Source organism: Colletes latitarsis, chromosome 10 (genome assembly GCF_051014445.1).
Source record: "Colletes latitarsis isolate SP2378_abdomen chromosome 10, iyColLati1, whole genome shotgun sequence".
NCBI classification, from domain to species: domain Eukaryota; kingdom Metazoa; phylum Arthropoda; class Insecta; order Hymenoptera; family Colletidae; genus Colletes; species Colletes latitarsis.
This window is the reverse complement of record NC_135143.1, coordinates 28,309,761-28,335,783: the sequence shown is the minus strand read 5'-3', so window position 1 is coordinate 28,335,783 and position 26,023 is coordinate 28,309,761. Positions and strand designations below refer to the sequence as shown.

Sequence of the window (26,023 nt, the reverse complement as noted above, 5' to 3'; positions counted from 1 at the left end):
TTTATCGATACTTAACGGAAGTAACGAAGATAGGTGATTATTTCAACAATACTATCAGCACGATTAAATTCTAATTACTGATTTAATTCGAAAATAATTTCGTTTCATTGTAGCGTTGCTGTATTTATAATTGCTAGTAGACGAAGGTAAATTTTCAAACAAGTTCTAAACAAAAGGCGGTACAACATTATATTCTTTTCCCAAATCAGTCAAAAATATACATTTGTCAACGACTGATACCAAAAATATAGTGTACTTAGCATGTTTCTCAGCGCGAAACAAAAGAGATCGAAAATCGCTGTACGAGGTTAGAATTTCCCGCCAAGCACACGGTTGCAATTGACGAAAACGGGTTATAGAACGTCGCATACTTCGTTTACGGTATCTGTGTCGATACAACGTGTCACTATCGCATCGGTAACGTTGGAAGTGACAGGAGGAAATGGTGTGTAAATTCTGCAGGCTCGAAACTCGGGCAAAGATCCCCATTGCTCGGTAGGTCTATCTGCACGCTTCATCTGCTCTGATAGCGTAGTATCGATCAGAAAAAAGTGACGTACGGCAGTGTTACAGACGCTCGCGGTCGATTTATTAGTGACTGGTGTAGGCAGATGCGTAGCATTGTGTGATACTTTTCCGTGTGGCCAGTGCGTAACAGTTCTTCGTCGACGATGCAACGAGATAAAATGACCGTAAACAAGGACCTGCAGCGCGAACGGGAGAGATGTACGTTCAGCCCCATGGAATTAACTCATTTACTGGATGGCAGCCCGGAGAAGACGCAGCAACGTCGCGACCGAGGTACTTGAAACGGTTAACAGAAAATTCTGCGATTCCCTTCTAACAGGAACTCGCTTTACGGTGTACTTGGATGTTTGCTGGCGGTGTCGTGAGATGATCCCTCGTCTGAAATATCGATTGAACGATCCCGAGCGTCGCGAGGGTATTTCATTCGAAAATTACCAATCGATGCAAGTTCGAGCAAACGTCCCGAGGAATTCAACACTACTCACGTTCTATTCACGAATAACATGATTAACAATTATAAATTCATTCAATGCAGTTGACGAATGTTCGGTATTTGCGAATAACTAGGAAACGACATCCCATTTGTAGTATTCTCTCACGATTCATTAACGATATTCATTCTGTTGGAACTATCGGTATCGCTCGCATATTATGTAAAACTCGGAAATTACTTACGCATAGGTTACAAAGTGCAATAAATATCGTTCGTAAAACTGTACGACCAATTAATTACGGAGATTTAATCGCTTATTCTTAGTGTAATGGTATGCAATGCATATAGTATTGAATTTGTAATAACCCTGATGTAATGTTCATTTAGAAAACAAACTCTGTTATTTATGCCGAAATCATAACGTTGATGCATTACTCTAAGTAGTAATAAATGAGCTTAAAATTGCAATGTTCACGACTCGTTTGCCTGGGGATTAATTTACTTTGAAAAACGTGTGAATCAACGTGCTTAGCGGAAGTAAGTTCCTGATGGATATTGACACACGTCATAGAAAATATTCGAGAATGCCGTCTGTTTGGTTTATTGAGCAAATTTGAACGTGTTGGCGATAGTAGGGACAGCTGTCAGATTGCTATCGTTTTCAAACAAAATTACGACGCGTTTGAATGAAAAACTGTACGATATATACGAATAAATGTTGATATTTCTTTTAAACTCTTTATACCGGGAGTACTGCACAGCCCAAGTATCGGAAAAATTGCATCGATCCAAAAAGTCAGATCGTCGTCGTAGCAGTATTTCATAGTCGCCATTTTAAAATTTATTTCCGTACGAAATAGATAATTTGGTCGTTTTTCAGAATTACGAGGTAACGTTATTCTCTTTATCCAGATAAGATTATGGTGCACGTGCTCGATAGAGAGATTTTCAGGAAAGATAATAATAATATTATCCATAAAAATGGCGTAGTATTTAATAGGCGATACTTCGATCAAACTCACCAACGAACCTTACGTGGCTCTTGTAACTGTATAAAATGATTTCATTAACAGTGAAAAATTATAAATGCTTCTGGTGATAAATTTCATACAATATGCATGATGTATGTAAATGCGATCTGTTTTGAATTTTATCAAATATACGTATGTATGTACGTGCATTTTACGTTACGAATCCGTCTACATTTTTTTTTTTTTATCGGTCTGCGTAACATGACGATATTAATTGTGTGTGTATCGTTTCCTGTAAATAATTACACAAAATTTCTGTTATTATTTGCATTTAGTAATTGACCCATTAATTTTTTATGCGCGTTATTTACATGGAAATGTTGGTTCAAATATCGTTTCGATATACAAAAAGTTACTTTGATTACCGTTAAAGTAATTTCTAATCAACCATCGTGAGATACCGTCTAATTAATTTACATGTAAAATACGATTGCATTTGATCAATTACAGACCTGTGTATTTGTTTATGTTTTCTTTTCTATATTAATGTATTAGAATTGCTTAAAATAACGTCGACCTCCGAGTAAGACGATTTATTGCAAATAATTACCCACGTACAAGTAAATAAAGACGCAAATAGGGTACATGACAATTACAAAAACTATATGACGCAAATAATTTATGTACTAGTTATTATTACGACTCAAATCACGATTTCCACCTATATTCTTTTTGTAATTCTGTTAATCTCTCTCTTCCTGGTTCTGATTGATGCGACATTTATAAGCATCTCGAGTTACGTTTGCATTATTGACGCGCTATTTCCGCAACAGGTCGAACGGAAGTTTCTTCGACACGAATGGCATGCATCTGATTCCAAACAGAACGTTATCTCGTCAAAGTTCGTGCATTAAAAAAATAATATTACCCGAAGTAAAATTTAAACAAAGAGACAAACGATCAAGACACACTTTCTATTGAGTCACGGCGATGACGTGATTCTTTCACTCAACACGAGTCCAAAGATTACTTGTGACAAGGATAATAAATAATCACGATTAAACTTAAAATTCCACGCGATCTTTCGATAAGATTACCAGTAATTCACTGCATAACAGTAACGATTATGAACAACGATAAAATACAATGTAAATTTTTCTAAGTTATTCTTACGTTATTGAAAGCACGTTTTTACTCGACGTACATGTATTTACATATCTGATTCCACTGTCCAACAAATTAAGCGTGGGCCACGCCTATTGCTGTTTCGCGTTGAAAAGTACCAGGCGTATTGGCCCAATAGGCTCAATTGACAATAGTTTCCTTTATACAGGCTGTTCGGCCACCCGTGGGAAAAATTTTAATGGGGGATTCTAGGGGCCAAAATAAGACGAAAATCAAGAATACCAATTTGTTGATGGAGGCTTCGTTAAAAAGTTATTAACAATTAAATTGAAAAATTTCAAATCATACTAAAAAAATTACATTTAGTTACAGGGGTCAATTACAATCATTTTTGGTCATTACACATACCCCCGAAATCCTATCCACTTTCGAGAAAAAAATTCGAATAGATACTGAAATTTTTAGACGAAATTAAAAAATTTCAAATCATATTAAAAAAATTATATTTAGTTACAGGGGTTAATTACAATCATTTTTGGTCATTACACATACCCCCGAAATCCTACGTACTTTTGAGAAAAAAATTCCTTACGGAAAATCTCATTACGCGCCTAAATTTTTCGACGAAAATAGAAAATTTCAAATCGTTCTGGAAAAATTATATTCGTTTGCAGGGGTCAATTACAATCATTTTTGGTGAACAGACATACCCCCGAAATCCTACCTATTTTCTAGAAAAAAATTCGAGAAGGTGTGAAATTTTTAGAAAAAATTAAAAAGTTTCAAATCGTTCTGGAAAAATTATTTTCGTTTGCGGTGGTCAATTGCAATCATTTTTGGTGATTAGACATACCCCCGAAATCTTGCGCATTTTCGAGAAAAAAATTCAGTACTAGCGGAACTTTAAACGTTAATAACTTTTTAACGAAGCCCCAATCAACAAATTGGTATTCTTGATTTTTGTCTTATTTTGGCCTCTAGAATCCCCCATTAAAATTTTTCCCATGGTTGTCTGAACACCCTGTATAGCTATTTACAATCATAATAGACGAAGACCTTTGTTACGTTTAACAAAAATTAAATTTGATCGAACAATGCTCTCGGTGCCATTGATTCGACATTTTTTGGACAAGAAATGGGAAAAAGCGCTATGACGGTGCTGGGGCACTGTCCAAACGTATTTCTGCAATGATCTTCGCAATTGAAACCGAAAGTAAACTTTTTTAAGAGGTTAATGACACCCAGATCAGTGCTTTATAAATATTATGTACAAAATTAATGTTATTTTAATGTTCTGCATATAACAAATATTCAATAGATACTTTTGTACCGACACATGGCCAGCAAAAACTATCCAATGTATAGCTTATACATATTTATTTTCGATGTATTTTGTCCAAACATTATACATATTTATTTTCGATGTATTTTGTCCAAACATTATACATAATTATTTTCGATGTATTTTGTCCAAACATTATACATATTTATTTTCGATGTACTTTGTCCAAACATTATACATAATTATTTTCGATGTATTTTGTCCAAACGGATGACAAACTTTCAGACGCCACTACTCGCGTTACTTTTTTGCATTCAAATTGTTTTCTCGTAACTACTAGTAGTACACTGGGGGGCATTGAATCTATTTAAAGGTCACCGAATATACAGAGTGTCAAATACAAAAGAATGTTTATTAGTTCGCGAGCGATGCACAATAGCATTTTCTAACAAAATATCATTTTCATTGCAAATGATTTCTACTAACTAGACTTGACCTTCGTAATTCGGGAAAATGACGAATAAAAAAAGAATAGAAACATTTTAATTTTAACTGTCTGCTGGAGTTAGTATTTTTTTTTTAATGTTCCGACTGATGTCTTTCAGAACAATTTTTTTTGAGCGACCCTGAGCTACAGGACGAAACGCCAGTGAAATACAAGAGCCACAAAGAGGTGTACGAGGATGCAGTGCGAAAAGCATGCAGGGTTTTGCAGAAGGTGCGACAGTTACAAGAATCAGGAAAAGCTGGAATGGATGTTTTCACGTAAGTTCCTTGATTTTACTAACCGTTTGTACAGAAACAAGAGATGTCTTGAATACTTTCTTTTCCAGGCATGTTTTGGGAGGAATGTTTGGATCTGCCATCTTGAAAGATGGAAACCCACTTCTGGTACACTATGCAATGTTTCTGCCAGCTATTATGGGACAAGGAACGACGAAACAGCAAGAATACTGGATAACCAGATCTTGGTCTGGTAATATTATTGGAACATATGCTCAGGTGAAATATAATAATATTTTTAACCATCGAATAATACGTTTAAATTTAGTATTGATGTTTTCTTTGTTGCAGACTGAACTTGGTCACGGGACGTTCATCAGAGGCTTAGAAACGACGGCTACTTATGATCCAAAAACGAAGGAATTTGTATTGAATAGTCCTACTTTAACGTCGTACAAATGGTGGCCAGGCGGCTGTAAGTATAAACAATCGCTGAATATGGTACATTGCACAGAATTATTACAGTTCATTGTAATCGTTTTAATTTTAATCTTCAGTGGGCCAGACTGTAAATTACGCGGTGGTCGTTGCGCAATTATACACAAAAGGGGAATGCAGAGGGATTCATCCTTTTATCGTGCAATTAAGGGACGAAGACACGCACGAACCTTTACCGGGTACGTAAATAATTTTTTTATTTATCCAAGTGAATATCAGAGGCTGGGTTCGTTGATTAAATGCAGAGAAATTTACATTTGTTTTGTGCCTGTTTTCTAGGCATTAAAATTGGTGAAATTGGCACGAAATTGGGAATGAACGCGACTAATAACGGCTTTCTCGGGTTCGAGAGTTTCAGAATACCTCGTGAAAACATGCTGATGAAAAACTCTCAGGTAAAAGAGAAAGTATAGTCACTTTCACGAAACACTACTAAGAAAGCAAACTGTTCATCGGTTAAACCGGAATTTCTTTATGTACTTGCACTTGTCTATTAATGGTGAACATTTTAGAGATTTATTTAAAGTTATTTTTCAAAATGATAAACACGAAACGTAAATACGCCATGAAGATATTGATGAAACATGTTGGCGTTCATGATTGTATACAGGGTGTTCGGCCACCCATGGAAAAAATTTTAATGGGAGATTTTAGAGGCCAAAATAAGACGAAAATCACAAATACCAATTTGTCGATTGGGGCTTCGTTAACAAGTTATTAACGTTTAAAATTGCGCCCGTAGAACGGCGATGGCGCGCGACAGTGGTTCTACGAGCGGAACTTTAAACGTTAATAACTTTTTAACGAAGCCTCGATCAACAAATTACTATTCTTGATTTTCGTTTTATTTTGTCCTCTAGAACACCCTGTATATGTATATCTTTTTTTATATACAGGTACAAGAAGATGGAACATACGTGAGAGCGTTAAACGATAAATTGACGTACGGCACAATGATGTTCGTTCGTGTAGTATTGGTTTACGACATTGCTAGTTACTTATCGAAAGCAGTCACGATTGCAACTAGATATAGCGCGGTGAGACGCCAATGTCAAATAAATTTAGAGTAAGTAATTAGAACAGAACATTTTGGAATATCGGGCGACTTTTAATATCGAACAAATGTGCGATAAAAAAAAACACGTTTCTGTCGTTTTTATGGATCCTGATCAGCATTCGCTCATTAACATCTTAATCGTCGACTATAATCATGGATGCATGCATAAAGACAGGGGCCTTCGAACTGACTTTCATTTTTTATATCTATAACATTTAATCTTACCATTTCTTTCAGCGAGCCAGAAGCGCAAATTATTAATTACGTAACGCAACAATACAAAATCTTCCCAAATCTGTCCGCGTGCTTAGCGTTTCGACTGGCTGCGGATTGGATCTGGAACATGTATAATAACGTCACCGCCGAGTTGGATCAGGGTGAATTAGACAGATTACCCGAGGTATTCGATTATACCTGCTTTGTTCATTCTATTTTTTCGATTATCGTTTTCTAACGAATCCAATGTACCGTTGCAGTTGCATGCTCTGTCGTGTTGCCTGAAAGCGGTCGCATCGTCGGATGCAGCTACCGGAGTAGAGCAAGTACGGTTGGCCTGCGGTGGACACGGGTACATGGACGCTAGCAATCTGCCCGCCACTTACGGTTTAGTCACAGCAGTTTGCACCTACGAAGGGGAGAATACCGTTTTACTGTTACAAACGGCTAGATATTTAGTTAAAGCCTGGAAACAAGCTGTCAGTGGTCAGCCGTTGCCAGTGACTATACGGTACCTCACAGATCTCGTTAAAGGAATTAAGCAGCGCCCGTGGAAGAATAATTTGACATGCATTATCCAGTCCCATCAAGCGGTTGCTGCTGGGTAATTTCATTTGATGATCCTGCAATTCTAGCAATTTTATTCGTTGCAACACGCGCGATTTTGTATTATTACAGAAAGATTCGCTTGGCGACGGAGAACATGGATCGCAGAATACGCAGTGGAGTGTCGCCGGAAGACGCGTGGAACGAAACCAGCATAGAATTAGCCCGCTGCGCGGAGGCCCATTGTCGGGCGTTCATAGTGATGAGATTCGTAGAGTCCGTCAAAGAGTTCGTTTCAGTATCTAAAGAGTTGCGCGAGGTTTTGCAACATCTTTGCGAGTTATATGCTGTATACTGGGTATTGCAGCGACTCGGTGACTTCCTTCAAGTGAGTATCAAATATAAATTACCGGTCAAGAATTTCTGGCTCTTTTATACAGGGTGTTCGACCACACCTGGGGAAATTTCTAATGGGGGATTCTAGAGACCAAAATTTCAAATCGTTCCGGAAAAATTATTTTTGGTTGCAGGGGTCAATTATAATAATTTTTGGTGAACAGACATACCCTCGAAATCCTAACCATTTTCGAGAAAAAAATTCGAATAAGTAAACAAATTTTTCGACAAAATTAAAATATTTCAAATCGTTCTGAAAAAAATATTGTTAGCTGTGGGGGTCAATTACAATAATTTTTGGTGAATAGACATACCCCCGAAATCTTGCGCATTTTCGAGAAAAAAATTCATTTCGGGCGGAATTTCAAACGTTAATAACTTTTTAACAAAGCCTCCATCAACAAATTGGTATTCTTGATTTTCGTCTTATTTTGGCCTCTAGAATCTCCAATTAAAATTTTTCCCACGGGTGACTGAACACCCTCTATAACAATATACATAACAAAGGTATACATACTTTATACAAGGATGTTCGACCACCCATGGGAAAAATTTTAATGGGAGATTTTAGAGGCCAAAATAAGACGAAAATCAAGAATACTAATTTGTTGATCGAGGCTTCGTTAAAAAGTTATTAACTTTTAAAGTTCCGCTTGTAGAACGGCGATCGTGCGCGACAGTGGTTCTACAAGCGGAACTTTAAACGTTAATAACTTTTTAACGAAGCCTCGATCAACAAATTAGTATTCTTGATTTTCGTCTTATTTTGGCCTGTGGAATCTCCCATTCAAATTTTTCCCATGGTTGTCTGAACACCCTGTATATCTCTATCTCCTTTAACTTTCATGATTTACGTCTTTCTATACGCGGTAAGTATCTTCAAAATGGGGACGCTCTCAATTTCATTAGGATGTCCCAAGAAAATATTTCAGACACTTCGTCGTTTCTTACTAGTTTATGAAAAAATTAATGAAGATTTGTGAGAGAATTCATTTCTTCTATTTCCTTCAACTTTCATAATTTACGTCTTTCTATACGCGGTAAGTATCTTCAAAATGGGGACGCTCTCAATTTCATTAGGATGTCCCAAGAAAATATTTCAGACACTTCGTCGTTTCTTACTAGTTTATGAAAAAATTAACGAAGATTTGTGAGAAAATTCATTTCTTCTATCTCCTTCAACTTTCATGATTTACGTCTTTCTATACGCGGTAAGTATCTTCAAAATGGGGACGCTCTCAATTTCATTAGGATGTCCCAAGAAAATATTTCAGACGCTTCGTCATCCGATTATTTCTTACTAGTTTATGAAAAAATTAATGAAGATTTGTGAGAGAATTCATTTCTTCACAGTTTTCTTCCTTGAGCAACGAAGATGTTCCCGCACTCCAGGCACGACTAGAAGAATTGTTAGCGTTAATTCGTCCAAATGCCGTGGGCATCGTCGACGGTTTCGACATTCGCGACGAGATCCTAAGCTCTGCATTAGGAGCGTACGACGGCAACGTTTACGAACGACTGTTCGCCGAGGCTATGAAGAGTCCGCTGAATCAGGAGAGCGTGAACGTGTCTTTCGAGAAATATCTGAAACCGTTTCTTAAAAGCAATTTGTAGTGCAATTTACCTTTACGGATCTCCTTCTAAATTTACATTTCACTCTATATACTCGTAAAGGTTTCAACGAAATACAGGCACCTGATCGAATATCGCTTACTGTTCTCCGTACCTCGCTATTAGTACTCCAGTAGTTCTTCCTGACAATCTTTTTTATATAGCATTTTTAAGTAACTGCGCAAGCTCCTGTCGTACGTTGGTACTGAATCAGTAAGAATGATTAAGAACGAGGCACATCCTACTCGAATCTACGACATTTGGCATGATCGTAGCGAGCCATTTGTTGTTAGAAAACGTAAGACAAAATATTATATATATTGATAGTTACATAATTATTTTACAATAAGTTTCTTACTCCGAAGACGATCACAATGCACGTGGTCGAAAACGTTCAACAACAATAAACGACTCGCTATAACAAGCACCAATCGTTGTCGAATAGGACCCTCTTTGCTATCAGCAATCGGGTATACGATCTTGCCTTTCGTGGCGTAAAATCAAATTTTAAGCATCGTAAGATTTAGCATATATAGTAAGTGTAGTAACATTTACAGATCATGAAAAAGAGATTACGAATATATATTTTTCTACGACCTTTACAGAGTATTATTGTTGTAAATATTTAAGGAATCGGAATATTATTATTGTAAACGTTGCGAAGGATTTTCCGAAAGTGATTCTATTCTTAAGGTGGTATTCTAGTCTAGACTTTAGAATACTTTAAATTGTAGAAAAGATACAATTGTTCCAGTCGAGCTCCTTGTTTTTCAACTTTCACGATTCTGAAAATTCCAAGAAATCATTTTTTTCCCCAGTATGAATGACAAATAAAATCTTTGTAGCACTTTGAAGCTGATTGGCATATCGTGCAAAGGTGTATACGATTTGCAAAAGGGTTAACGTGCATATAAAAAAAAAAAATTTGATTTCTCAAAGGTTCTACCCTAGAATACCTGCTTAAGATTGTTTTTTTTTTAAGGAATGCTCGATCATTCCGCGATAGAATACTATGTTAAAGATTTTATAAAGAGAAGATATTTTCTATGTACTTTTGCAGTTAATAAAGTGCTGCGAAGAGCTCGCAATAATTCGTCGTCGTTCTTTATATCCTCGAGCGTAGCGATGCATTCGAAATAAAATTAACAACCGCTGGTCAGGTTTTTTTTTTTTCCTTACACGGTACAGTGTTTATTTACAGAATAGGAGCGACGACATACAGTATTGTTCGTTACCATACTAACATAGTGCAATTAGTATTAATTTCTGTTAATAATAATGTGTCGTTAACGTAAACGCCCGCGACGGAGTAACGCGGTCCGTTCGATCTGGCTCGAGAAATCTAATATAAACATGGGATTCCCGGACCTACGGGGCCCCGTGAAAACATCCACGATCAGGTAATTTCAATCGATTGGTATGGATCCTAGGAACTCCTAGCATTTACCAGTTAGTTCGTTATACCCGTATCTGACGAGAAAAGAGGTTGAAAATAAAATTCGAAGAACCGAAGATCACGGTTCGATGCTCCACGGCGGGCGATTGTGTAACTCCATATAAATACATATACGTGTATGTACGTGTAAAGCGTGCAACGACGCGATATATATTTATTTATATATATATATATATATGTATATGTATATATACACGCATACGTAATATATTTGCACGGAGCTCAGGACGACTCGGGTAGGACAGGGGGGGGGGGGGGGTTAGACAATACTTACACTTAAAAAATAACATTGTTAATTGTAGTTATCATTAAATATTAATTGTATTCACTTTTAAAATTATTATTCATTCGTCCACCTGGCCTATGGGTTATCTCGTCTAGCGTTAGACAGAGTTCTCATTGCTATAGCGTTCATACGGAATACATCCTCTTATAAAATATGATTTTATTACAATTAATGTTTTGTTGCTTGTCGCATAGAACGTAGACAGCGCCTCTCGAGTATTAAACGAGCCACGTGGCGATGCAGCGTACACGGCGTTTGTGGTTCATTTTCTCCATTTTGCCCGATAATGTCGCGTCGTGCGTGATTTTATAAGCCGGCGGCCTTTGCGAGAAACGTCTTCACGGTTCGTGAACGTTACTTTCCTCTTTTTTTTTGTAGCTATTTTCTTCCTGTGCTTTTTACATTCAATCTAATCGTGTACTCGACGCGAATAAAATTTTCAAAACTATCGACGATGAATTGAATTTAAATTTATGCATCGAAAGAAACAGTGTTTTCCTTTGATAATAATTTGACGGTGAATATCGGCTCACGAACGGAGGATGTTTCTCTGTGGTTTTCGCTTGGTACATTTTCAGCGTAAAAAGTAAATTTTCTGCGTCCCTCCGCATCGCCACGCGGTAAATTAATTACTATCTAACAAACAATTTCCGTCTATGTTGCATACGATTATTATTACAATAAGGATTATGATTGGATTTCTAGGTTCCTCTTTTGCTTTCATTGGCGCAAGGAATGGAGGCGGTTAATTGGAAACGAAGACGCAAGAGAATTAAAATCTGGCACAGTGATGGTGTAAACCGGTAAGTAAACAAATGAAAAGTTACGGGAAACATTTATGCAAAGAATACTTCGATATAAATGTTTAATTAATTTTGTACTAAACATTAATCGAATTACGATATCTGCAACTGTGAGAGGACAAACGATTTTAGGGTTAAAGGCAAAGCATAAAATTTCTGACAATGTTTGGTCAGGTGATAGGGTACTTTCTTAATCATTCAATTTATAAACGATACTAGAGATTTCGAGATAACGGATAAACAGAAAGCAAGGGATTTTTGGTAAATAAATAGTAAAAGCAACGCTACAGTCATAGTCGATCGTTCGGATAAAAGTGATCAGATTTTCCACCCTAATTGATTTACCCTATACACAATATTTTTAGGTATTCTCGATACCCGTACCTTACCCTTTCGATTCGTTCAGATCATTCGTCCAAGTATCGATATTTATTCGCGAACATATCTTCCAACATAACCTGTACATCGAATAGCTGTTCGAACAGGTTCTCCTTCCAAGTCGACCCTATCAATATACTTAATTATACTTTTATTACTACGCGTATCGTTACAATATCCTCGAGACGTCTAGACGCATTATAAATAAGCTTATAAAATAGCGTCGAGCTATTTTACGGATCGATAAGATCGATTTAGAAGCAGCGACAAATGTTACGAAAATGCGTCGATCGGTGAAGTTTTTCATACCTGAAAATAGAGACCGACGTCGCGGGAGGCGATTCGCGACGAATCTTCGTTATTCGTAAACAATTGCAATTAACACGTTGAACGCCACGTTAGTCACGGATGATGCGACTGACTTAGCAGTTAATGATGGAAAACTTAAAAAGTGGAACGAATGGGCAGCCGATTATTTGTTGTCTTTCGTGTCGTTTAGTTTGTCGGTAGTGTCTGCGCTCGAACATCTTTCCAGATAATTGGTTCAGCGTTCAACGTGTTGATCGTCGCCTCGCACGACGTTGGTATTTTAATACGACGATCGAATTTAAACACTTTGCCCGTAACGTCCAACGATCGTTCCGAAGTTCGGTTTGTAATGGAATATTATAGGAAAAAAAATGATAAAAAAACGCGACGACGAAGGAGCATCTAATAAAGTGGTATCGCGACGGTTATCGTACGAAATTGGTGTTCCTTACGTAGTATATGGCAGTATCGGCATGATATATTTTAATTTACTCCGACACATCGGACTCTGCTGGATTGGCGTCCCGCGTTCCCGCGACCCAGGTAGAATCTTCTTTAAACCCTTCTTGTACAACTCGTCATTAAGTTCTTTTATGCCAGAGTATACAATAACGAGGTTAGACTCGTCACGAAATCTAATATACAGGGTGTTCGACCACGGACAAAATTTTAATGGGGGATTCTAGAGGCCAAAATAAGACGAAAATCAAGAATACCAATTTGTTGACGGAAGCTTCGTTAAAAAGTTATTAACGTTTCTAGTTGCGCTTGTAGATCGGCAACCTGCGCAGAGCTGTGTGCGCGTGATAGTGATTCTCACTCACAAGACTCGAAACTTTAAACGTTAATAACTTTTTAACGAAGCCTCCATCGACAAATTGTTATTCTTAATTTTCGTCTTATTTTGGCCTCCAGAATCTCTCATTAAAATTTTTCCCACGGGTAACTGAACACCCTGTATAACAATATACATAACAAAGGTATACATACTTTATACAAGGATGTTCAGCTACCCATGGGAAAAATTTGAATGGAGGATTCTAGAGGCCAAAATAAGACGAAAATTAAGAATAACAATTTGTCGATGGAGGCTTCGTTAAAAAGTTATTAACAATTAAATTGAAAAATTTCAAATCATCCTGGAAAAATTATTTTTAGTTGTAGGGGTCAATTATAATAATTTTTGGTGAAGAAACATACCCTCGAAATCCTACCCATTTTCGAGAAAAAAATTCGAATAGGTGGACAAATTTTTCGACAAAATTAAAATATTTCAAATCGTTTTGAAAAAAATATTGTTAGCTGTGGGGGTCAATTGCAATCATTTTTGGTGAATAGACATACCCCCGAAATCCTAACCATTTTCGAGAAAAAAATTCAGGAAGGTGGACAAATTTTTCGACAAAATTAAAAAATTTCAAATCGTTCTGAAAAAAATATTGTTAGCTGTGGGGATCAATTACAATCATTTTTGGTGAAGAAACATACCCCCGAAATCCTAACCATTTACGAGAAAAAAATTCGAATAGGTGGACAAATTTTTCGACAAAATTAAAAAATTTCAAATCGTTCTGAAAAAAATATTTTTAGTTGTAGGGGTCAATTACAATCATTTTTGGTGAAGAAATATACCCCTGAAATCCTAATCATTTACGAGAAAAAAATTCGAATAGGTGGACAAATTTTTCGACAAAATTAAAAAATTTCAAATCGTTCTGAAAAAAATATTGTTAGCTGTGGGGATCAATTACAATCATTTTTTATGAACAGACATACCCCCGAAATCCTACCCATTTTCGAGAAAAAAATTCAGAACGGGCGGAACTTTAAACGTTAATAACTTTTTACCGAAACCCCAATCAAGAAATTGATATTCTTGATTTTCGTCTTATTTTGGCCTCTAGAATCCCCCATTAAAATATTTTCCAGGGGTTGGCCGAACACCCTGTATTAAAACCAACACGATTTAATATACGTGAACAAATTAAAATAAAATCGTGAGGTATACACTTGTAAATCTTGTAACTTCGAATTTAAGGTTAAAACACATGTAAATTGATCATCGTTCGGACAACGAAGTTGTTCGAAGTAGCTTCGAACGTTTCTGTGTTTTGTTGGTCGATTCGTGTGATAATAAATGCAACGATTCGTGTACGTAAAATTCATATTATTATTGCACAGGACATTGATAATGACATAATATTATATATAAGACATTATAGCTGCATAACATCATATATACAAGATTTACGACGTTTAGAAATCCTCCAGTGCCTCGCATTTACTCGTCATATGTGAACGTCCGAAGTTGAAGTAAATTTCTATCGCGATCCAACGAGTATTAAAAGATAGTGCTAAATTCTACGAGTGTTTATCGTTCGAAAGTGGAGAATGCGACGAAACGATGATCTTTTCAGTAGATGGCGCGACTAAGAATCGAATCTACGCGTATACATTTCGAATAACGATAACGTTATGATACCGATTAATTTCGCATACACATGGTGACCCAAAATTAATGATACGAATAGGGCCAAGTAGATTCTGCGGGTCGAAACGAAAAGATCAAGAATCTGCCATTCTTGGCAACAGTTTGGATCAGAACTTTCACATAACGGTTTGAAGCAGTTCGGAACGTTTTCTCGTTTCATTTCGAACCACAGAACCTTCCCGACTTTTATTCGTGCCAGTAATCGTGGGTTGTTTTGTATTTAAAAAAAAAAAAAGAACAATTCCCATCTCTCGATCGGTAGTACTGTTGAAGGTGTCCTAACGAGGGACCCATCGCACGTAAAAAAGTCTTTCTATAAAAGTTTTACGAATAAAATGGTTAAGAATGCGTTCTACCTGGGAGGTGACCGAGACGCTTGTTAAAATCTTGAAAAAAAACTCAAAGACGCTTGTAACGATCGTTAAGATCGCCGGAAAAGTAACGGAGGGGAAAGCAAAAGAAAGGACCCAGGAGAGAGGGGGTGGGGAGAAAGGGGAATTGCTTGGTCCTACGTGAAAAAGTTAATAAATTATTACAACGTACCCTCGCGATACTGATCGACCGTGGGATAAATATCGCGGACGAAAATCTTGAAACAAATAGATATACACTTGTACGTGTCTTATTATTATTATTTTTTTTTTTCTTTTTAAATCTTTTCATATCTCTTCGTTTCTTTGTCTCGTCTTCATTTTCAATATGGCATACGCGGTGCTGTCAGAGCGAAAAACCGTGTGCACGTATGCGTGTGAACGCGTGTACGCAGGTTCCCCCCTTTCGCGGGAAACTTGAACGTCTTTTGTTTTGTTTTCCATGGCAAATAGAATCTCTGTCGACCAGCAGAAGAAGCCTTTCTCTTTTAAGATACAAGATGTTCTTTAGTCCAGAGGTGGAAGAAGGGAACGATAATCTGGGACACGTCGATGCACAAGATCGAGTGAATCGGTTGTCGCGTGTAATGTTCCTTACTGTGCTTAAAATGGCACGTTGAGTTTTTATCCACTATGTGCATGGCAATCGACACAACCGTTTTCAACCCTTATCGTGTCAGCAATTCATTTCTTTCGTTTTTTTTTTCAATGTAACAACGAAACGCGCAAATATCTAATTTTAGAAATATACAAAAATCCATCGACGAAGCAAACGTTCTGCCCTTACATTATGTAGGATTTTCAAGAACCCCCTGTATATTATCCTTCGTCTAAAGCAGTGTTTCCCGGGTCTTTCGTGGAGCACCATGAAGATTTTGATGCCCTCTCCTAACACAACAGTTAAACAAGTCTCGAAAAATGTTGAATAAAAGGGAAAATATGAGTGCGATGCAGTACGTTGGGAAACACTGATCTAAAGTATGGAAAGACACAAAACGAACAGAACGTAAATAAAAGCACAAAATTTTAAGCATAATTGTTGGAAGAAGATAAATAGGTTTATCTCGTTAGCACAATTATAAATAAATAATTTTTAACGATGAGAGTATTTTGCTACAGGAGCATTGTGATTACATTTGTGCCAACAAAGAATCGATCTAACGTGATTTAAAATACAAAAATGTAAATATATCCCGTTGATTTTCGAACGCCTAACTTTTGATTTTTCGCAACTTTCGCTGATCACCGTCGCCGAAAACGTGTTTCGACATCGCCTCGGGTCGGAAAAGCAAAAGTTGCGACTGTTCAACGCGAAAGATTTATTCTACCCACCCGACGAATTACACTACATCGTACCTTAGGAATATAACAATGATCTTTAAAAAAATTAAGAATACCTTAAGCTAACAATTTTACCTATCCTCTTTCGCGCGTGGTCGTCGACCAAAGAGAAACCTTTTGAAACGTTTACATTTACTTTTTTTCGAATACGAACAAACTGTCGATCGCATATACGCTGCAAAACTATCTAAAAGACCAACGGACTGTGACCTTGGAAAGTGCAGTTCCCAAAAGTGATCGCTCGTCTTTTACAAAATCAGAGGCTTCCAACGCGTTTAAATTAGGATTTCGTTACATTCCGTTGTCGTTTCGCCGACGAGCCACGTAAAATTCAAGCAGTGTTTATGAGATTCCACGGAATCGACCTCGAAAAAGGGGGAAACGCGCCGACGGGTCAAGGGCCCTGGTCAAAGTGTTAAAAAAAAAAAAGAGACGCAACCCACGCGAGTCGGGCCTGGGTTAGGTTAGGCGTGCCCCGTTGAACGAAGAAACGGTGAAGGAAAGAGAAGGAAACCGAGAGAAGCTGGAAAAGGGTAGGAGCAGGAGGGGTACGCTGATAAACGAGGCCGCGGTTCGCGGGATTGGCGTCAAAGAGAAATCACGGTGGCGCAACGATCCTTCTTCCTTCCCTCCTTCCACCAGGGGGCAGAATGATTAACGATATACCAGCAGCGTTTATCGCCCACGAATTTTCGCGCTCTCAGTCCTGTACAGGGGGATGGGGGGGTAGTTCGGGGTGGTGGGCGTATACATACGCCTAAATACATATACGCTCTGAATACGCTGTAAATGCATTTGGAATTGGCGCGACCTTGCCGACGAGGACTCGATGGGGCAGTTTATCACCCATCGCCTTCGCCTCCTTCGACCAGCAACGATAATCGTATACGGAAGGGAGCCAAGCGACGAAAAATCGATATATGCTCGACTCTACGGGGTGGGGGAGGGAGACAGACTCGGACGAAATGTTCCATCACCGATGAACGATTGTTAGAAGAAAAACGGTGTGCGAGTAAAGAACAAAGGGGGGGGGCTGGAACGCGTCGATCGAAGGATGACGGAAGGCTATCGGTGACAGTGTTTCCCCGCGATGGGAATCTCCCTGTGGTCGGTCGACGAGACGTCTCGTGGGACCCGCGTGGGAGATTCCACGGCCGCGTCGCGTCGTCGGCGTCGGTGGCGTTTAATTCGGTCGAAGGACATCGTCTGTCTCGGCGTGGCATCGTGGGGCAAAACTCGGCGGTGTCAAAGCCAGTTTAGGCTTCGCCGCCTCAAGCGTAGAATTCTCGATTGTGATGCGGCGCGCCTGGCTTCGGGAACGCCTGCGCCGCGGGTGATCTCCTCGGCTCGTCGAGGGCGTACGAGCCCTCGTCCTTCTTGCGCATCCTGTACACGATGAACATCACCACCAGGATCGCGCACAGCAGCCCCACCACCGCACCGCCAATTACCGCTGAAAAGTTACGACCAGTTAGTAAAGACGAAAACTTTAATCGTATGTTTTTTTTTTCATATTCGACGATTTTGACGAGACACCATCACGGGGAAAAATTTTAATGGGAGATTCTAGAGACCAAAATAAGACGAAAATCAAGAATACCAATTTGTCGATCGGGGCTTCGTTAAAAAGTTATTAACGTTTAAAGTTGCGCCTGTAGAGCGGCGATCGCGCGCGACAGTGGTTCTACGAGCGGAACTTTAAACGTTAATAACTTTTTAACGAAGCCTCCGTCGATAAATTACTATTCTTGATTTTCGTCTTATTTTAGCCTCTAGAATCTCCCATTAAAATTTTTCCCACGGGTGACTGAACACCCTCTATAACAATATACATAACAAAGGTATACATACTTTATACAAGGATGTTCGACCACCCATGGGAAAAATTTGAACGGTAGATTCTAGAGGCCAAAATAAGACGAAAATCAAGAATACCAATTTGTTGATCGAGGCTTCGTTAAAAAGTTATTAACGTTTAAAGTTCCGCTCGTAGAACCACTGTCGCGCGCGATCGCCGTTCTACAGACTCAACTTTAAACGTTAATAACTTTTTAACGAAGCCTCGATCAACAAATTGATATTCTTGATTTTCGCCTTATTTTGGCCTCTAGAATATGCCATTAAATTTTTGCCCTATACTGAACAGCCTGTATATCGAAAAATTTATTCATGATACCGGAATGATGTTTTAAACAAACGTTGCATGGTGCGACGTATTGTGATTGTAGATGTGACCTTTCGTTGACCTTAGGAAGTTCTGTGAAGATTGTAATTTTTTAAATTGGACTTATGGTGGCTTGATCGATGATTTTATTTATGGTGGATGTAATTGTCCATTTACTGTAAAATTATTGCGAATTTTGCGTTACGGACAACGGTACGACAGCCAAAATAGCATAAAATCTGAAACGCCAGAAGCAACTTCGCGCGCAGAAGTGATTCATTATTCAGCACGTTAATTATGCAGCACGTTTATTACAAGGGGGCTGGATCGGTTAACTTAACCCAGAATTCCATAGGAGTTGTGGAACCCTCGTGAATAAATACTGTTCTCGAGGAAGAATGTTGATTCGCGTGTTGCCCTTATACGTCGGGCTTAATACTAACGGAACACGTTAATAAACAACGTAATCCCCAGAGCCGGAATTCGGACCTCGGGAAATCTCACATTTGAAAGCGTTCTGTTCAGTGCTGTGCAACGTAGATTATTCGAAAACGATGAGAAAGCTGCTAGTATTAAAGTAACTAAAAGACAATATGAATCTTTTTCTTGTTTTGCAATTTTAGACTGCTTGCAGAACATTCCAAGAAATGTTCCAGATGTTCGCTAGAATTTACTATTTTCTAATCAGCAACAGGGTAATAGTCATAAAAATTCGTCGTGAAATCTGCACACAATAAAGAAAGAATAAAAATTATTAAAAATTTGTCGACCAGCGTTCTTCCTCGCAAATTATTAATAAAGTTCACGGAACTCACCTGCCAGCACACCTGGCTGAGCAAAGAAGGAGCTGGCGCGGTCCTCGTGTTTCGGATTCATGATGTAAACTTCGTCTATCTCGTCGGTGTTGTCCGAGTGGTCGTCCTCGACACCTGATGGCACGATTACATCGACCTCGATGTCGGGTCGGTTTACAGTCTCGACGATCGTCTGCAACGGGACACGGCTTAATCAGTTTAATCCGTTTAATCCGTTTAATTCGGCTACTTAGCAGGGTCACGTGTTTTCAAACAAATCTAATAAACATGCCTCAACGTCCACGCGTTTCGGTGGACGTGATGGGTTTCCCCTTCGCGCAGAAGGGTAGTGTAACTCTCCACTGTTAAACGGATCAATGAAAGTTGCCCTTGCGACGTACAATAGTAAGTTTTCACTACACAATTGTCTAGACTAGATTTTAAACTGAACTCTATTCTTTCAGCTGACTTTCTCATAATTAAATGTATCAACATAGTACGTGCAATATAGAATTTGTTTTGCAGACAACTGTTTAAAAATTATTTTACTTTTACGTGCAATTACTGCTGAAAAATAGTTCTATTCTTCTATAAAGAAATATTTTCCTTTGTAGAGAAATATTTTGTTGCACTGCAGTGGGGTGTGGAAATTCGTGAGAATTGTAGGACAGAAAAAGAAAGGAGGGGGCGCGTTTCGTCCAAGGTCTGCTAGTGGACTCATCAGTAAGGCTTCCTAGCAGGCCCTGCCTTAGACGACTGGGATATTGAGAAGTCGTTCGAAGAGTGTATATACGGGGTGTTCGACCACTCCTGGGAAAAATTTTAATGGAAGATTCTAGAGGCCAAAATAAGACGAAAATCAAGAATATCAATTTCTCGACTGAAGCTTCATTAAAAAGTTATTCAAAAATTGGATTAAAAAATTGGAAATCATTCTGCAAAAATTATTTTTGGTTGCAGGGGTCAATTACAACCATTTTTGGTCAATACACATAACCCTGAAATCCTACCCACTTTCGAGAAAAAAATTTGAGTAGGTACTAAAATTTTTAGACGAAATTGAAATATTTTAAATCATACTAAAAAAATTATATTTAGTTACAGGAGTCAATTACAATCATTTTTGGTCAGTAGACATATCCTCGAAATCCTACTCACTTTCGAGAAAAAAATTCGAATAAGTGGACAAATTTTTCGACAAAATTAAAAAATTCCAAATCGTTCCAAAAAAATTATTTTCAGTTGCGGGGGTCAATTACAATAATTTTTGGTGAATACACATAACCCTGAAATCCTACCCACTTTCGAGAAAAAAATTCGAGTAGGTACTAAAATTTTTAGACGAAATTAAAATATTTTAAATCATACTAAAAAAATTATATTTAGTTACAGGGGTCAATTACAATCATTTTTGGTCAGTAGACATATCCTCGAAATCCTACTCACTTTCGAGAAAAAAATTCGAATAAGTGGACAAATTTTTCGACAAAATTAAAAAATTCCAAATCGTTCTAAAAAAATTATTTTCGGTTGCGGGGGTCAATTACAATAATTTTTGGTGAATAGACCTACTCCCAAAATCCTACTCACTTTCTAGAAAAAAATTCAGTACGGGTGGAACTTTAAACGTTAATAACTTTTTAACGAAGCTTCCATCAACAAATTGATATTCTTGATTTTCGTCTTATTTTGACCTTTAGAATCCTCCATTAAAATTTTTCCCATGAGTGGCTGAACATTATAATAATCGAGGGGTCGGTCGAGCGCTTGTGAGAGCGTGACCCCTCTGGTGGCGAGCGTGGCGACGCCACATATTCTTTGATAAAGAATCCGATTTTCAATCTCTATCACCTGTTCTTTAGTTTTGACACTCGGTTCATCGACAGAGTATGGTGCCTCTGGTTCTGTCGGCCTATTGTGCACCGGGTCTATCCTATTGTTGTTACTGAAATCTGCAACAAGTAAACCAGAGAAATGATTAATAAAATACAAAAACTGGCTGTCTATAATAATTCATTGATAAAGTCTTATAAAAAAAAATCCGTTCCATTGCCAGTACGTATAATTGAAATGCTGAACTCATTAAATTTTAATAACTGCAATGCACCAGTCGAAACGAGATAATGACGGGCGGCGTAAAAATAAAATTAATTGAGGGGCCATCGTGGCAATTTCATTTCTCATTTAATCAAATCTGGCCATCGTACATCGCGAATTTTGACTGGCGTTAACGATATCGATCTTGGTTTTATGCACCCGCCACTGAACATACCGTATGTCTCTTTGCGGTCCAGACTTTCTTTAAAACGACTTTTAAAAAATTATTACTTAATCGTAGAGTAATTCCCTGCAGTCTATTGTTTTAAATGGCTGCCATACGATATCCCAAAAATAGATCGATGAAAAGTGAGAAGCACGCCCATGTGTTTTATTTATTCTCAAGTTTCGTCGGTATTTCAATTCGTCAGTCAGTAAATTTTGTTTATTCAACAAGTTCTCTATTTTCGTTCAAGTCGAATGTTTTTAAATACGAAACAACTATTATTTTACCGTGATCGTCGTCGCCGTCCTCGTCGTCAGGGCCAAGGCCGCTACCGGATGCTTCAAGGTCGTCGTGACCTTCGCTGCCACCTCGACCAGAACCCTCCGAAGGGTCCTGATCGTCTAAGTATAGATCGTCCGGAACGGGATTGTACGTCGAACTTCCTCCCACCGTCCTCTCTTTCTCGTGTTGATCTTTCTGAAAACAAAAAGATTCACCATAAGTCTGTTATTAAACGTGGCTATAATGGACTTTAGGTTTGGCTGAACGTGTCTTACACGTGTACTTATCACTTCTATTTTATTACAAAGCTATATCACGAAAACAAAACAACAGTATGTATATGTATCTACATTACATTGTAGGTGTCGCTTTAAAGAAGATAAGGTAGTTATCTTCTACATCGATCACGATTACATTTGTCGATTATCTTCCATCTTAAATCGAAGACAGACTTGGAAAACTTTTTAATAAAATCTGTAACATGCAATATAACCTACGCTAAAGAATTAATAACCGTCAGATTCGATTCATAATATTAATTAATTTTTAAATATCCTGTAATTGTGGGCATAAATATGGCACATAAATTCTGTTCCAAGTAACAAAAATCATCTTTCCGTCTCTCTTAGTTTCCTGAACTCTTTTTGTTGTGGTTTACGACGAGACTGCGCTGCGTTCCCAAAATAGAATCCATTTCTGTGAACGCCAGGGGTTAGGTATTGAATTACAGCAACGGTGGCATCATCAAAACACCGTTTTGTTTTCCTTCGCGCGGTGTTTCCTTAATGCGTTGCTGCGTTTAACACGAAAGAGTGGCTGGAGTAGAACACCAATTTAAACGCGTAATTTTGTGGCTTATATTTCAAACAGGAACTAGCGCACAAATCAGAACTGCAGCGTGAGCTTTCAGTAACTTAAATAGGACTGCTTGCCAGTACACAATTACTACAGGAATCCAAATTAACTGTATAGTAGTTTCACCAGTCACGAATCGAGGACGAATTGCTTACGACTATATTTTATGAAGAACAAAATAAATACGGAGATTCTTTCAACTGTCAACGTCCAGTATAATAAGAAAGGTTAAAACCGTAGAACGGTGTACAATTAAAAATTACGTAACCGTATAATCAAGATCGCGACGATTAAAAGCAGTAAGTTTACAAGCCACGTTAGGGGGGTTCGAGGAATGGCGATCAGTTTCCGGTTAGCCAACGCAGCTGGAATGCTAGAGTGATACGCAATAAAGTCCAGAATAACAAATGGCGGGTGTTATCGTGATCGTCTACCGATCGACCCCCACGATCTCTCTCGTCTCTTTCCAGTCTAGCGATATATGTTTCGCAACATCTCGTAAACAGGAAACGGGGCTAGATAGCTGAATGGATGTTAAAAATTTTACGTCGACGAACCTTTTCTTCTGCAATGCATTCTCGATTCTGAAGTACGACGAAACGTTGGAATATCGAGTAGCTCTCGATCCATATGGCGAAACTGTTCGTTTGTGGGAGATAAAGAGACTTCGAAATGTGATGGAACCCGTACTTTCTTTTGAGTTGCAGCATTTTGTATAAAACGAAAATCGAACTGTTTTATTCGTTTATATAGAGTGTTCGGCCAATCCTGGGAAAAATTTTAATTCTAGAGACCAAAATAAGACGAAAATCAAGAATATCAATTTCTTGACTGAGGCTTCGTTAAAAAGTTATTAACGTTTAAATTAAAAAATTTCGAATCGTTCTGGAAAAATTATTCTCGGTTCCGGGGGTCAATTACAATCATTTTTGGTGAATAGACATACCCCCGAAATCCTACCCAGTTTCGAGAAAAAAATTCGAGAAGGTGTGAAATTTTTCGACAAAATTAAAAAATTTCAAATCGTTCTGGAAAAATTCTTGCCGATTGCAAGGATCGATTACAATCATTTTTGGTGAATAGACATACCCCCGAAATCCTACCCAGTTTCGAGAAAAAAATTCGAGAAGGTGTGAAATTTTTAGACGAAATTAAAAAATTTCAAATCATATTAAAAAAATTATATTTAGTTACAGGGGTTAATTACAATCATTTTTGGTCATTATACATACCCCCGAAATCCTACGCATTTTCGAGAAAAAAATTCCTTACCGAAAATCTAATTAGGTGCCTAACGACGAAATTAAAATATTTCAAATCATTCTGAAAAAAATATTGTTAGCTGTGGGGGTCAATTACAATCATTTTTGGTGGATAGACATACCCCCGAAATCCTACGCATTTTCGAGAAAAAAATTCCTTACCGAAAATCTAATTAGGTGCCTAACGACGAAATTAAAATATTTCAAATCATTCTGAAAAAAATATTGTTAGCTGTGGGGGTCAATTACAATCATTTTTGGTGGCTAGATATACCCCCGAAATCCTGCGCATTTTTGAGAAAAAAATTCAGAACGAGTGAAACTTTAAACCTCGAAGCCTCCATCAACGAATTGATATTCTTGATTTTCGTCGTATTTTGGCCTCTAGAATCTCCCATTAAAATTTTTCCCTAGGGTGATCGAACACCCTGTATAAGTCCAGATAGTACTTTAGTGATATGAAGAAGTATTTCAGTAAAAACAAAAATATGTATATATTGAAATATATTTTACCATTAAAAAACAGACACACGCATACAAAAATTAAACAATACAAAAACGGAGGAATTATTAGGACATAGGAAAGGGATATTTTTTAGGAATTAATGTCAAAAAGAAATTTGGTCTTTCGTTTTTTTTAAGTCTGTAAATATTTCTTTGTAAAACAATGAAACGGGTAAATGAATTGTATAGGTTCGTGATTTCTTTTTCTAGGTGGTATCGTAATTTATCAAGATCCATTGACCTGTGTGTATCTCGTGGAAACACCGACGCGCACGGGGGGAACAATCGATCGAAAGTGAGTGAGTAACGTGCATACGGGAAGCGCCGTTTATATACATGCTGTACAATCAAATAGAAACGAGCTGTCGGCCCAAACTCTCGCCAGTCCGAAATTTCAAACGTTACCAGAGGAAACTAATCACGCCGCTACAGTACCGCCATCTGGCGCGATTGTATTTACGAAACGACCGTTACGGTTGTGAAAAGAGCATTCGCGGAGAACGGGAGGCGCATTATAACGCACACTCGATCGTATAATAGGTCCAATCGCGGATACATCGTCAGATGGATGCTTAAAATCGAATCCCTTGGGAAAAATCTGCAATACATGAAAATCGATAAATTACGAACCGTTCAATGTTCACTCCACAAGGCCACAAAATCCCGTGAAAATTCTTGGTACAGCTGTGAATATTAATTTCGGATCAGTTGTCCCCGGTAAAGGTCGAGAACAAACTTTTAACAATTAAATTTTAAATTTGTATTGCCGTGATATATTTAGGTTTCCATTTTGTGCAATTACGCGTTGGACGAACGCTAACAAGGATATCAGTTGCTGCAGCTCCTCGAGGTTCAATCCTTTCCCGAAGGTTCTTTATCCTCGCGAACAATTCCAATTTCCTGTTCGCGAACTTTTCACGATGCTCTTTTAATTAAAACAGCGACCAATTCAGACTTCGCGACGGTCGTTACAGGCGGCTGCGGCGCGGCGATTGAAAGAAGGAGGAAACGGGGAAAAATGAAATTCCTTAAGGATTCAATTTAAAAGCAATAACCGCGCGGAGAAGCTTTGACGAAT

At 38.0% G+C, this 26,023-nt stretch overlaps 2 protein-coding genes across 2 annotated transcripts in view; one reads left to right on the top strand and one right to left on the bottom strand.

Moving 5' to 3' along the window:
* Positions 1–374: 374 nt before the first annotated feature.
* On the top strand, positions 375–9,671 carry LOC143346878 (acyl-coenzyme A oxidase 1). The gene is made up of 11 exons (XM_076775479.1): positions 375–801; positions 4,945–5,104; positions 5,173–5,341; positions 5,414–5,537; positions 5,620–5,739; positions 5,840–5,955; positions 6,457–6,626; positions 6,855–7,017; positions 7,094–7,437; positions 7,512–7,767; positions 9,129–9,671. The coding sequence occupies exons 1-11, from the start codon at positions 672–674 to the stop codon at positions 9,387–9,389; spliced, it is 2,013 nt and encodes a 670-aa protein (XP_076631594.1). The 5' UTR covers positions 375–671; the 3' UTR covers positions 9,390–9,671.
* A 5,093-nt stretch (positions 9,672–14,764) lies between these two features.
* The window catches only part of Sdc (Syndecan), a 256,509-nt gene continuing 245,250 nt past the window's right edge, over positions 14,765–26,023 (bottom strand). Inside the window, exons 2-5 of the mRNA XM_076775518.1 lie at positions 22,330–22,519; positions 21,631–21,731; positions 19,801–19,972; positions 14,765–18,274 (exon numbers count right to left, since the gene is read on the bottom strand). Coding sequence (XP_076631633.1) covers positions 18,093–18,274; positions 19,801–19,972; positions 21,631–21,731; positions 22,330–22,519 — 645 coding nt within the window. The 3' untranslated portion in view covers positions 14,765–18,092. The remainder of the gene's footprint in view (positions 18,275–19,800; positions 19,973–21,630; positions 21,732–22,329; positions 22,520–26,023) is intronic.